This window comes from Cetorhinus maximus, chromosome 5 (genome assembly GCF_964194155.1).
Source record: "Cetorhinus maximus chromosome 5, sCetMax3.hap1.1, whole genome shotgun sequence".
NCBI lineage: Eukaryota > Metazoa > Chordata > Chondrichthyes > Lamniformes > Cetorhinidae > Cetorhinus > Cetorhinus maximus.
The window spans coordinates 148,086,710-148,100,305 of NC_135883.1; the positions used below are offsets into that span (position 1 = coordinate 148,086,710).

A 13,596-nucleotide genomic window follows, 5' to 3' on the forward strand; every position below is an offset into this window, starting at 1 on the left:
GGTCTGGAGTCATATGTAGGTTAGACCGGGTAAGAATGGCTGACTTCTTTCCCTTAAAGGCACTAGTGAACACAGATGGGTTTTAACAACAATTGATGATAGCTACAGCCACAATATTACTGCCACAAGCTTTATATTCCCGATTTTTACTGACTGAATTTAACCTCCATCAGTTTCCGTGGTGGTATTTGAACCCATGTCCACAGTGCGGTGGCACAGCTAAAACGTCGAGAGAGGGGTGGCGTGGCCAAAGCGGCGCGAGAGGGGCGGCGCGGCCAAAGCGGCGCGAGAGGGGCGGCGCGGCCAAAGCGGCGCGAGAGGGGCGGCGCGGCCAAAGCGGCGCGAGAGGGGCGGCGCGGCCAAAGCGGCGCGAGAGGGGCGGTGCGGCCAAAGTGGTGGGAGAGGGGCGGCACGGCCAAAGCGGCGCGAGAGGGGTGACGCGGCCAAAGCGGCGCGAGAGGGGCGGCGCGGCCAAAGCGGCGAGGGAGGGGCTGCGCAGCTAAAACGGCGAGAGGGGCGGCGCGGCCAAAGCGGCGCGAGAGGAGCGGCGCAGCTAAAACGGCGAGAGAGGGGGCGGCGCAGCTAATGCGGCGAGAGGGGGCGGCGCAGCTAAAACGGCGAGAGAGGGGTGGCGCAGCTAAAGCGGCAAGAGAGGGGCGGCACAGCTAAAACGGTGAGAGAGGGGCGGCGCAGCTAAAACGGTGAGTGAGGGGCGGCGCAGCTAAAACGGCGAGAGAGGGGCGGCGCAGCTAAAACGGCGAGAGAGGGGCAGGGCAGATATAAAGGCTGGTGTAAAAAAAATTAATTGCATTAAAGTGTAAAAAGCAAGTATTCTTCAAATGTAAAGAGCAAGAATATTAGAGTCATTAATTAATTAATAAATTAAATACGATAGTGATGGCAGGATGGGTGATGCAGCATGTGGGAGCTGCTGATCATCCAGGGTGATCCAGAGTGAACACATCTGTAATAAGTGTTTGCAGCTCGAGGAACTTTGGGTCGGGTGGGGGGAGTTACCCGACATTTTGCTCCAGGAAGCGGTCATACCCCTCAAATTAGGTAATTCAAATTTGGTCTGGAATCAGGGTCAGGAGGGTGTGACTGCAGTTGAGGCAGTTATGGGGACCCAGGGGGTGGTGTTCGAGGAGCCTTGGCGAACTGACCACGGCACCATGGTACAGGTGGGGGTAGGAGGAAAAAGGAATATAGTAGTGGTAGGGGGCAGTATAATTAGGGGGACAGATACTGTTCTCTGCAACCGTCAGCTTGAGCCCCGAAGGCTTTGTTGCTTGCCTGGTGCCAGGGTTAAGGACATCTCCTTAGGGCTGGAGAGGAGGGATCCAGTTGTTGTCATCCACCTTAGTACCAACGACATTGATAGGACTGGAAAGGAGGTTCTACTTAAAGAATTTGAACAGTTAGGAGCTAAATTAAAAAGCAGAACCTCCAAGGTAGTTACCTCAGGATTACTACCTGAGCCATGGGCAAACTGGTATAGAGTTAATAAAGTCAAGAAGTTAAATGCGTGGCTCAAAAATTGGTGACGGAGGAATGGGTTTCAGTTCATGGGACACTGGCACCAGTACTGGGATAGCCGGTGGGATGGGCTTCATTTGAACCATGCTGGGACCGGTGTCCTGGCGAATCGAATAACTAGGACTGTACAGAGGGCTTAAAATAAATAGGTGGGGGGAGGGCTCTGGAGAGGGGATACGTAGGCTTACAAAGCAAAAGGATATGGCAGCATTGCAGGCCAGCTACTTAGGTAATGATACCCAAGTGTGACAGGAAGGGACAGTGTATAAACATAAAAAAACAGCAGCAAATAGGGTCAAAGGGGAAAAAAAATGGTAAAAAGGCAAAATTAATGCCTCTTTACTTAAATGCACATAGTATTCAGAACGTAATAAATTAATTAATGGCACAAATAGAGGTCAATGGGTATGATCTTATGGCACACATGGTTACAAGGAGATCAAAGCTGGAAACTAAATATTCAGGGGTATGTGACTTTTTGAAAGGACAGGCAGGAAGGAAAGGGTGGTGGGGTAGCTTTGTTAGCATGAGATGAAATAAGTATGATAGTAAGAAATGATCTTGCATTGGAAGGTGTAGAATCCATATGGGTGGAGGTGAGAAATAACATGGGGAAGAAAACACTGGTGGGAGTAATCTTTAGGCACCCTAACAGTAGCTATACTGTAGGACAGAGAATAAATCAGGAGATAACGAGGGTATGTAAAAAAGGCAGTACATTAATCATGGGTGACTTTAATCTTCATGTAGATTGGGAAAATCAAATTGGCAGAGGTAGCCATGAGCAAGAATCAAAGCTGGTATCTGGGGCAGTTTCCTAGAACAATGTGCTGTGGATCCAACCAGGGATCAGGCTATTTTGGATCTAGTAATGTGTAATGAGGCAGGTTTAATAAATTATCTCAGAGTAAAAGACCCCTAGGAAACGGTGACCATAACATGGTAGAATTTAGTATTCAGTTTGAGAGTGAGTGGGTCGGAACCAACTGTGCTAAACTTAAATAAGGGTAATTACTAAGGAATGAAGGCAGAGTTGGCTGGAGTGGACTGTGAAAGGAGTTTAGCAGAAAAGACGGCTGATGAACAATGGCAAACGTTTAAGAAAATATTTCTTGACTAACAACAAATATATATCCCAGTGAGGAAGGGGGATTCTAGGGATGGGATAAAACAACGATGGTTAACCAAGGAAGTTAAGGATAGTATCAAAGTGAAAGAAAAAACATACAATGTAGCAAAGATTAGTGGTAAGCCAGAGGATTGGGAAAGTTTTAAAAACCAACAAAAGATGACCAAAAAATAATAGGAGAAAATAAACTTTGAAGGTAAACTAGGAAGTAATATGAATACAGATGCTAAGAGCTTCTTTAAATATATAAAAAGGAAGAGAGAGGCTAAAGCGAACATAGGCCCCTTAGAGAATGAGGCTGGGGAAATAATAATGGGGAACCAGAAAATCGCAGAATAAATACTTTCCATCAGTCTACATGGTAGAAGACACTAATAGCATACCAAAAATACTGAACAACCAAGGGGCCAAAGGGAAATAAATACAATAACTATCACCAGAGGAAAAGTACGAGGGAAACTAATGAGGCTAAAGCCGCTAAGTCCCCTGGACCTGGTGAGTTGCATCTTAGAATATCAAAGGAAGTAGCTACGGGGATAGTGGGTGCACTGGTAATAATAATCTAAGAATCCTTAGATTCTGGAAAAGTCCCAGAGGATAGGAAAACTGCCAATGTAACACCTTTATTAAAAAAAGGGAGGGAGACAAAAAACAGGTAACTATAGGCAGCTAGCTTAACATCTGTCATTGGGAAAATGTTAGAGCCGATTATAAAGGATGTAATCGCAGAGCATTTAGAAATACATAATATAACCAAGCAGAGTCAGTATGGCTTCATGAAGGGGAAATCATGCCTGACTAATTTATTAGAATTCTTTGTGGAGGTAACAAGCGGGAGAGATAAAGGGGAACCAGTGGGTATAATATATTTGGATTTCCAAAAGGCGTTCGATAAGGTACCACACATAAGGCTACTTGGTAAGTTGAGAGCCCATGTGCGGGTCACCTGGCATTGACCTAGGCACCGAAAAAGACAATGGCAATCTCAGTCCTATCGACCCTGCAAAGTCCTCCTTACTAACATTTGAGGGCTAGTGCCAAAGTTGGAGAGCTGTCTCACTGACTAGTCAAGAAACGGCCTGACATAGTCATCCTCACGGAATCATATCTTACAGATAATGTCCCAGACACCACCATCACCATCCCCGAGTGTGTCCTGTCCCACCAGCAGGACGGACCCAGGAGAGGTGGCGGCACAGTGGTATACAGTCGGGAGGGAATTGCCCCGGGAGTCCTCAACATTGACTCCAGACCCCATGATATCTCATGGCATCAGGTCCAACAAGGGCAAGGAAACCTCCTGCTGATTACAACTTACCGCCCTCCCTCAGCTGATGAATCAGTGCTCCTCCATGTTGAACATCACTTGGTGGAAGCCCTGAGGGTGGCAAGGGCACAGAGTGTACTCTGGGTGGGGGACTTCAATGTCCTTCACCAAGAGTGGCTCAGTGGCACCATTACTGACCAAGCTGGTTGAGTCCTAAATGACATAGCTACTAGACTGGGACTGTGGTAGGTGGTGAGGGAACCAGCAAGAGGGAAAAACATGCTTGACCTCATCCTCACCAACCAGCCTTCCGCAGATGCATCTGTCCATGACAGTATTGGCAGGAGTGACCACCGTACAGTCGTTGTGGAGACGACTTCACATTGAGGATACCCTCTATCATGTTGTGTGGCACTACCATCGTGCTAAATGGGATAGATTTCGAACAGATCTAGCAACTCAAGACTGGGCATCCATGAGGCGCTGTAGGCCATCAGCAGCAGTAAAATTGTACTCCAACACAATCTGTAACCTCATGGTCCAGCATATCTCCCACTCTACCATTACCATCAAGCCAGGGGGTCAACCCTGGTTCAAGCACCAAGCATTCCTAAAAATGAGGTGTTAACCTGGTGAAGCTATAACACAGGACTACTTGCATGCCAAAAAGCATAAGCAGCAAATGATAAACAGAGCTAAGCAAGCCCACAACAAACGGATCAGATCTACGCTCTGCAGTCCTGCCACATCCAGTCATGAATGGTGGTGGACAATTAAACAACTCCCTAGAGGAGGCGGCTCCACAAAATCCCCATCCTCAATGATGGAGTAGCCCAACACAGCTGTGCAAAAGATAGAGATGGAACATTTGCTACAATCTTCAGCCAGAAGTGCCGAGTGGATGGTCCATCTTGGCCTCCTCCAGAGGCCCTCAGCATCTCAGATGTCAGTCATCAGCCAATTTGATTCACGCCACGTGATATCAAGAAATAGCTGAAGATAATGGATACTGCAAAGGCGATGGGCCCTGATAATATTCTGGCAATATTACTGAAGACTTGTGCTCCAGAACTTGCTGCGCCCTGAGCCAAGCTGTTCCTGTGCAACTACAACACTGGCATCTACCCAGCTATGTAGGAAACTGCCCAGGTATGTCCTGTATACAACAAGTAGGACAAATCTAACCCGTCCAATTACCGCGCCACCAGTCTACTCCCGAACATCCGTATAGTAATGGAAGGGGTTATCAACAGTGCTATCAAGAGGCACTTGCTTAGCAATAACCAGCTCACTGACGCCCAGTTTGCGTTCCGCCTGGGCCACTCAGCTCCTGACCTCATTACAGCCTTGGTTCAAACATGGACAAAAGAGCTGAACTCCCGAGGTGAGGTGAGAGTGACTGCCCGTATCAAGCCCGCATTTGACCAAGTGTGGCATCAAGGAGCCCAAGCAAAACTGGAGTCAATGGGAATCAAGAGGAAAGCTTTCCACGAGTTGGAGTCATACTTAGCACAAAGAAAGATGGTTGTGGTTGCTGGAGGTCAGTCATCTCAGCTCCAGGACATCACTGCAGGGGTTCCTCAGGGTAGTGTCCTCAGCCCAACCATCTTCAGCTACTTCATCAATGGCCTTTCTTCCGCCATATGCTCAGGGATGGGAGGTGTTCGCTGATGACTGCACAATGTTCAGAACCATTCGCGACTCCTCAGATACTCAAGCAGTCCGTGTCCGAAGGCAGAAGGCCTGGGCAATATCCAGGCTTGGACTGACAACTGGCAAGTAACAGTCATGCCAGACAAATATCAGGCAAAGACCATCTCCAACAAGAGAGAATCCAACTGTCGCCCCTTGATGCCCAATGGCATTACCATTACCGAATCCCCCACTATCAACACCCTGGGGGTTACCATTGACCAGAAACTGAATTGGACTAACCATATAAATAATGTGGCTACAGGAGCTAGGAATCATGTGATAAGTAACTCATTTCCCAATTCCCCAAAGCCTGTCCACCATCTACAAGGCGCTAGTCAGGAGTATGATAGAATACTCCCCATTTGCCTGGGTGAATGCAGCTCCCACAAGGATGATCAGCCATGATCATAATGAATGGCGGAGCAGGCTCGAAGGGCCGAATGGCCTACTCCTGCTCCTAGCTTCTATGTAACACTAAGAAGCTTGACACCGTCCAGGACAAAGCAGCCCGCTTGATTGGCACCACATCCACAAACATTCACTCCCTCCACCACTGACACACGGTAGCAGCAGTGTGTACTATCTACAAGATGCAGTGCAGAAATTCACCAAGGCTCATTCAACAGCACCTTCCAAACCCACGACAACAACCATCTGGAAAGACAAGGGCAGCAGATGGATGGGAATGCCACTGCCTGGACGTTCCCCGCCAAATAACTCAACATCCTGACATGGAAATATAACGTCGTTCCTTCACTGTCGCTCAGTCAAAACCCTGGAACTCCGTCCCTAACAGCACCATGGGTGCACCTACACCACATTAACTGCAGCGGTTCAGGAAGGCAGCTCACCACCACCTTCTCAAGGGCAACTAGGGATGGGCAATAACTGCTGGCGTAGCCACCAAAGCCCACATCTGTGAATGAATTAAAAAAATGGTATTGGGGGTAGTATATTAGCATGGATAGAGGATTGGCTAACTAATATAAGACAGAGAGTTGGGATACGGTGGGGGCATTTTCAGGATGGCAACCTGTAACCAGTGGAGTGCCACAGGGATCAGTGCTGGGGCCACCATTATTTATGATATATATTAATGACTTGGATGAAGGAAGTGAATGTGCTATTGCCAAGTTTGTGGATGACACAAAAATAGGTGGGAAGGCAAGTGGTGAGGATGACACAAAGAGTCTACACAGAGGGATATAGACAGGTTAAGTGAGTGGGCAAAAACATGGCAGATGGAATATAATGTAGGAAAATATGAGGTTTATGCACTTTGGCAGGAAGAATAGAGAAGCTGGATATTATTTAAATGGAGAAAGGCTGCAGAAAGCTGCAGCACAGAGGGATCTGGGGGCCACCGTGCACGAATCACAAAAAGCTAGCATACAAGTTCAGCAGATAATAGGGAAGGAAAATGGAATGCTGGCCTTCATTTCAAAGGGAATGGAGTATAAAAATCGGAAAGTCTTGCTAAAACTATACAAGGCACTAGTTAGACCACACCTAAAATACTGTGAACAGTTTTGGTTCCCTTACCTAAGGAAAGATATATGAAAGCAGTTCAGAGAAGGTTCACGAGGTTGGTCCCGGGTATGGAGGGATTTTCTTATGAGGAGAGCTTAAGTAGGTTGGGCCTGTACTCATTGGAGTTTAGAAGAATGAAAGGCGACCTTATTAAAACATATAAAGTTCTCAGGGGGCTTGACAGGGTAGATGCTGAGAAGTTGTTTCCCCTTGTGGGAGAGTCTAGGACCAGAGGGCATAATCCCAGACTAAGGGGTCGCCCACTTAAAACAGAGATGAGGAGGAATTTCTTCTTTCAGAGGGTAATAAATCTGTGGAATTCTTTACCGCAGAGGCTGGGTCTTTAACTATGTGCAAGGCTGAGATAGATAGATTTTTAATCAGTAAGGGAATCAGGATTATGGGGGAAAGACAGGCAAGTGGATTTGAGGATTATCAGATCAGCCATGATCTCACTGAATGGTGGAGCAGACTCGATGGGCCGAATAGCCTACTTCTGCTCCTATATCTTATGCTTAGTTTGGGCCTCTGGATTAGTAGTTTAGTGACATTACCACTGTCCCCCCTGTAAAACAGCTCTTGAGAAAAGAAACCGTGACAAAAACCTTGACTGACCTCATGTTGAGCATACTTTCAGTCCATAAGTGATCAAGGCACAACTCCGGAATGACCGGCTCAGTTTCAGGCACCAGCAGGGAGTCACTCAGAGTGCTGTTTGGTGAGTGGGAATTTCGACCACGCTTTGGAGACGGGGTGTAGGTTGATAAGTTGAACCGCTGCACGCCTGAAAACGATGAAGCTCCCAGGGACGGGGAATGAGAACGACTGGAAAGACAAAGAGATGCAACAAAATGAGTTGTACTTCCACGAGAGGTATGGAGAAAACAGGCGAAAATCTGGCAGTGTCTCTCCAACAGGGCATCATTAATGGAGAGAGAGAAACAGAGTTAGTGTTTCAAATCCGTATGATCCTTCTTCAGAGCCATACAGACTCGAAACGTTAACTCTTTGTTTCTCTCTCCACAGATGCTGCTAGGCCTGCTGAGTTTTTCCAGCATTTTCTCTTTTTGTTTCAGATTTCCAGCAACCACAGTATTTTGCTTTTATCTAGGGCATCATTAATGATGCTCAAGCTGCTGATCCAGGGCATTAATGCTGGAAACAGGGAGAAAGAGCTTTGCTCTCCATATTGATACCCCTATTCAAAAGGTGCTATTCCGCCTATATGTATCAATAGGAATGGAATCTGCACAACCCACCTTTGCAACTCAGCATAGCTTAGCCAAATTCACACCAATAGGAAGAGGAGGGAGGCACTCAATTGTTCTCACTGTCTTTTTCCTCTTCTTTAAAGATATAAAATAATTTCATACTTATTAATGCATTGTTTTCCCCCACCCACCTTCCTCCATCCACCAATTTAACAGTGGCAGCAGGAGGTTGATAATTGCAGGTCATCATGGGAAAAATTGCCACATTTTAAATTAGGTCAATGTGTGTGAACATATCAATATGACAGTGATGGTACTGGACTCAGTAAAGAAACAAATAGAGTGGGGTGGATGTCCAGCATGAAGTCTCTGTGCGAGAAATGATAAAGGAAGAGTCGGACAAAGGTTGCTGCGAGTGGTTAACTGGACGAGGTGGTAGGAAAAAGGGGAAGAACAAACGTTTAATATCAACACCATTCTGGGTCCTGGGTTACGCTGAAGGGAGGTGGGGGCGGGGAGAGACGGGAGGAGTCATTAATAAGCAGTCAGCTCAGCTTAGGATATGTAAAGCAGTTGTGTGAGAGAAAAGGGAGGCAATGCTACAAGGAAGCTTACTGGTACAATGCTTGAATCATTCTGCAAGGTGACAAACTAGCATATTTTTAAATTATTTTATGGGACATGGGTGTCACAGGCTAAACTAGCATTTTTATTGCCCACCCCCAATTGCCCTCGAGAAGTTGGTGGTGAGATGGCTTCCTGAACCACTGCAGTTCATGTTGATGGTGTGTGGTTGGGAGGGAACTTGCAGGTGGTGGTGTTCCCATGCATCTGCTGCCCTTGTCCTTCAAGGTGGTAGAGGTCATGGGTATGAAAGGTACTGTTGAAGGAGTCTTGGTGAGTTTCATACTTTTCTCTGTTCCGAATTAAGCTTAGGAGAGGTCGGATACTCAATGAAAAATCCCTAACCCTAACAAATTGAGAGACAGGCAAAGCTGAGCACAATTAGTTTTTAAGTATTCCACTTGGAAACTGACGGATGCAGGGTTCTGTTTTCTTTGTTATCTTTGGGAAAAGCAGCCAGGTCGTGAGCATAAGTTTAAGGGTAAATGGTGCTTTTCCATTTAGTGCCTTTGAAAGCCGTTGTTACAGGAGTTACATGCTGCATCTCAAGTAGGCTAACTATTAACAAAGAAGATTCCTGGAATTATTTTTTTTTAAAATACTAGCGCATGAGGAAAGCTGGAATCCCAAAAAGTGCTTTTAAGGAAATGTTATGTGAAAAATCTAAATAAAACTGGGAAGGGGATGGCAAAGACAGAGAAGAATAGTAAAAGAGAGGGAAAGGTGAAATGCTTTACATTTACGAGTTAATATCCTGAGCAGAAGCTGGCAATGGCACAGGGCGGGGACTTCTGAGTGATTACTTCAAATCTGGTGTGAGCACGTGGGTGGAGCAAGGGGAGAAAATGGCTCCAGGAACAGAGCACAGGCCATGGATGAAACACAGGCGAAGCAATGGGCTTTCAAAATCTCCATGTTCACATTCCTTGGAAAGTCAAAAAGTACACACAGAGATATATTGCTAAAATGAAGGCATGTTGCTGAAGCTTTTCATTTTGCACTCAGAAGGACAAATGCAAGAACGCCAAATTTTAGACAATGTCACAATTTATACTTCAGGAGAAAAGGTGCTGATTGGTCAGCAAGCCGATTCTGATTGGCCAAGGTGTTGCCATGGAGAAATGAACGGGGAACTATAGGCTCCCCAAGCTCCCGGGTTATTTAAAAAAGGCACAAGGATTGAATATATTCCTTTCTCCATGGCAACGCCTTGGCCAGAGTTGACTTGCCAAGCAATCAGCACCCTTTTCCCCTGTAGTATAAATTGTGATCGGTTGAAATTTGGCATTCTAGCATTTGTTCTGGTGAGTGCAACTCGAAAATCTTCGGCAACGTGTCTCTCTTTTCAGCAATATTCAAGTTCTGTACTACCAAATGACACAGATACAGAAAACTTACTGCAACATCAACTCTGCATCGAGATAGTCCCCCAACACAATACCACCACGTTCTCGATTTGGTAGGACAACTAAGACCCCAGTGGGTAGGCTTCAGCAATATTACTAACACCAGAAGAACCAAAAGTATTTATCTTCTTTGTGTAATGAACATCGCAAAACTCCCACAAATTTATCGAACTGTTCACTGATAACCGTTACGTTTGCTCACCTCAGAGCCGCCATATTTGAAATGGAAGGAGAGTGGGAGCGAGAGTGTGCACCAGGTGAGACTGTAGATCTGTTCTGGTTCGGAAAGGAGGAGAAGTTTTGGAACGGAGAAGCTATAGGTGACTCGCCCTTTGAGACGCTTCTGAGGTGAGCAGTCAGGGAACTGCTGGTGACAATCTGCTGAGGGGTTCCTGAAGTGCTGGGACACCTTAGAACTGTGTTTTGCTCCTGTTGAGAGAATACCAAGAGTTTATGCCTGGCGTTAAGAGATATGGCAAACATGTATCAATACAAGACAGAGGCCAGCTTGTTGGAACATGTTACATTACTTAACAAGGTTTTCCATCACTGACCAAGACCAGGGGCAAACAAACTGGGTAGTGACATTGTTACCATCCAATAGGATGGGATTGAGTAGTGCAATTAGTCACTTATTTGTGGAGGGTTCTCCTGAGACCGTCTGTCACTTAAATCCTCTAAGTGCTTAAAGTGATAGGTATCCTGGAACAGTTGGGCTCCCACATAGCCTCCGTGGAAGTCAGAGTGGTGCAGGGTTTGAGGAAGAAAGAATCTCTAAATACAGTCAGATTAACAGGGACAGAAGAGTGGAGGACATTTTATTATCCTCTTAGTTATGTTTTTTATTCATTGATGAAATGTGGGTGTCACGAGCAAGGCCAGCATTTATTGTCAATCCTTATATAACAGAGTGGGTTTTTGGGGCCATTTAAGGGGTCAGTAAAGTGTGAACCTTGTTGCATGTAAGCCAGGCCAAGTAAGGACAGCAGGTTTCATTCCTTAAAGGGCATGGGTGAATAAGATGGGGCTTTACGACAATCCAATAGTTTCATAGTCACCGTTATTGAGACTAGCTTTGTATTCCCGGCTTACTTAATTCACTGAATTTAAATTCCCCGGTTGCCAGGGTGGAACTTGAACCCATGTCTCCAGGTTATTAGCCCAGGCCTTTGAATTACTAGCCCAATAACATAACCACTATGCTACCATACCCCAGGCCCCACGTTAAAATTAGATACCCAACCTCCCAGCTGAACATTGAAAAAGACTGAAGTCACCTTCAGACCCACCACAAACCCTGCTTCCTGCCACTGACTCTGCCACAGAGCCAGTATCATCTCAGACTGTTGACCACCTTGGTATCCAATTAGACCATGAGCTGAGATTCTGATCCCATATCATCACTTTCAGAAAGATTGCTTGCTTCCATCTCCATTACATTGTCCTGCTCAGCGCCTACCTGAGAGATTACATGACTCTGGGGGAAGGGGAAGAGGGAAAGAGGAAGCATGAGTTTAATCATAAAACTCCAGCCATCATGACTGTGTTGCAGGCTTAATAGTCCAGCTGGTCAACTGTCAGCCAATTGTTTAAGTTCGCCACCTCTCTTCAGCTCCCACTAAGAACCTCCTTAAAACACCAGCACTTTGACCAAGCCTTTGGTCACCTTCTCAATGCCCCCTTCTTTGGCTCAGGATCTCACACCCCTATCAAGCCCCGTGGGTTGTGCTTTCTATGCTATATAAAAATAAGTAATTAATATATTTCTCTGATTTTATAACCAAACTTTAACCAGGACAGAGCTGTGTGTGTCTCCACCTCCCGGGATCCCTAGAAAACGACAGTAGAATCTGTGGAGCTACTTTTCTCGAGCCAGAAGTTGAGAAAGAAAAGGGGGAGCAAGAATAAATGTTTTTAAAAAAACACTCTACAGAATAAGTACCTCAGTTTTAATTTTGCGTAATGCCCAAACTGCATGCAGGCACTGGGCTGTGTCATAAGTCATGATGATTGATGGAGTCGAGCTGGAGAAAACGATTTTCAGCGTATAGTCAGCAACATACTGTACTCTTGTTATATTGGTCACGGCTACTGAATAGGAGAAAAGAGTAAATTAATCCTGTTGCAAGTTATTGTACAAATGACATTGTGACGTCAGCAAAGTTGTGGGACACTATATAGTTGCAACTATTATCAATAATATTTGATATCAAACTCAAGGGCAGACAACTTAAAAACAGGTTCATCACATGGTCCCAAAATTAGGCTATAACTTCCTGGGAGTGGCAATCAGTGCCCAGGGGGTGGAGGGGAGGGATGGTTCAGTTCAGGCTTGGAAAAAAAGATGTTTGGGGGGGTCCACAGTTCAGGTATGGGGAGGGGGTAAAACAGAGTCAGGTCGGCATGTGGGAGGAGGGTCCTAGGCGGTTGGGGGGGGGGGGGGGGGGGGGGGTCACTAGGCCGGGGGAAGGGCGGGCCTGTTTTGTCAGGCGGGGGGGAGATCAGGTCAGTCTTGCAAGTGGATGGGGGTCGGACCTAAGGAATAGAGTGGGGGGGTGTGGGGGCCAGTACAACAGTTACCCAGAAGTTAGAAGAGGTTTCCATTCTTCTAACATTTTCTGTGTAACTATTTGTGTAAAACAATCAGAACCATCCAAAGTTTGCGATTTAAATCGCATTTTTGGATGGTTCCCAGTGCAGGGGAACTTTGAACTTCTGGGCAATTGCTGCGCAAACCCTTACCTGGGAACTTCCAAACAGGGTTCCCCAGTGCAACTTTGGGGTGTCCCCACCCTCCCCGCCCCGACCTCCCGCAATCCAACGCTGGGGAGCTTGCAAGTTACGTCCCAATATTTTAAAAATATACTAGCATAATTATTAATAATTCTAAAGTTATTTTCTTCCTGCAAATAACGGTTAATCTCTGACTGCATTGCTTATGCAAAAATATTTAAAGTGTGAATAATCTACTGCTAATGAACACTTACAGGTGCTTTGATTGCTCAATTTACATTTAAAATTTCTTCTCTAATACTCAGCTTGTAAATTTTGTTAACTTAGCATTCAGTCTAATAATCCTTCTCCTGTGATTGCTTCCGGTCCTTAAAAATATGTTCACTTCAGCAGAGTTGCAATTTATCTTTAAATAAAACCAATGTGTATATTTATAAATTATGCACTTAACCCCAATGATGTAAA

The 13,596-nt window shown here is 45.8% G+C and overlaps 1 protein-coding gene across 4 annotated transcripts in view; it reads right to left on the reverse strand.

Annotated features, from left to right (window-relative positions):
- anapc1 (anaphase promoting complex subunit 1) overlaps positions 1 to 13,596 on the reverse strand; it is a 222,829-nt gene that overhangs the window by 189,126 nt on the left and 20,107 nt on the right. For 3 of the 4 annotated variants that reach the window (XM_078542649.1, XM_078542650.1, XM_078542652.1), the window contains 3 exons: positions 12,341 to 12,489; positions 10,601 to 10,827; positions 7,773 to 7,982 (listed from right to left, as the gene is read on the reverse strand). In XM_078542649.1, the coding sequence (XP_078398775.1) occupies positions 7,773 to 7,982; positions 10,601 to 10,827; positions 12,341 to 12,489 (586 nt within the window). The remainder of the gene's footprint in view (positions 1 to 7,772; positions 7,983 to 10,600; positions 10,828 to 12,340; positions 12,490 to 13,596) is intronic. The other variant, XM_078542651.1, reaches the window with a different exon arrangement.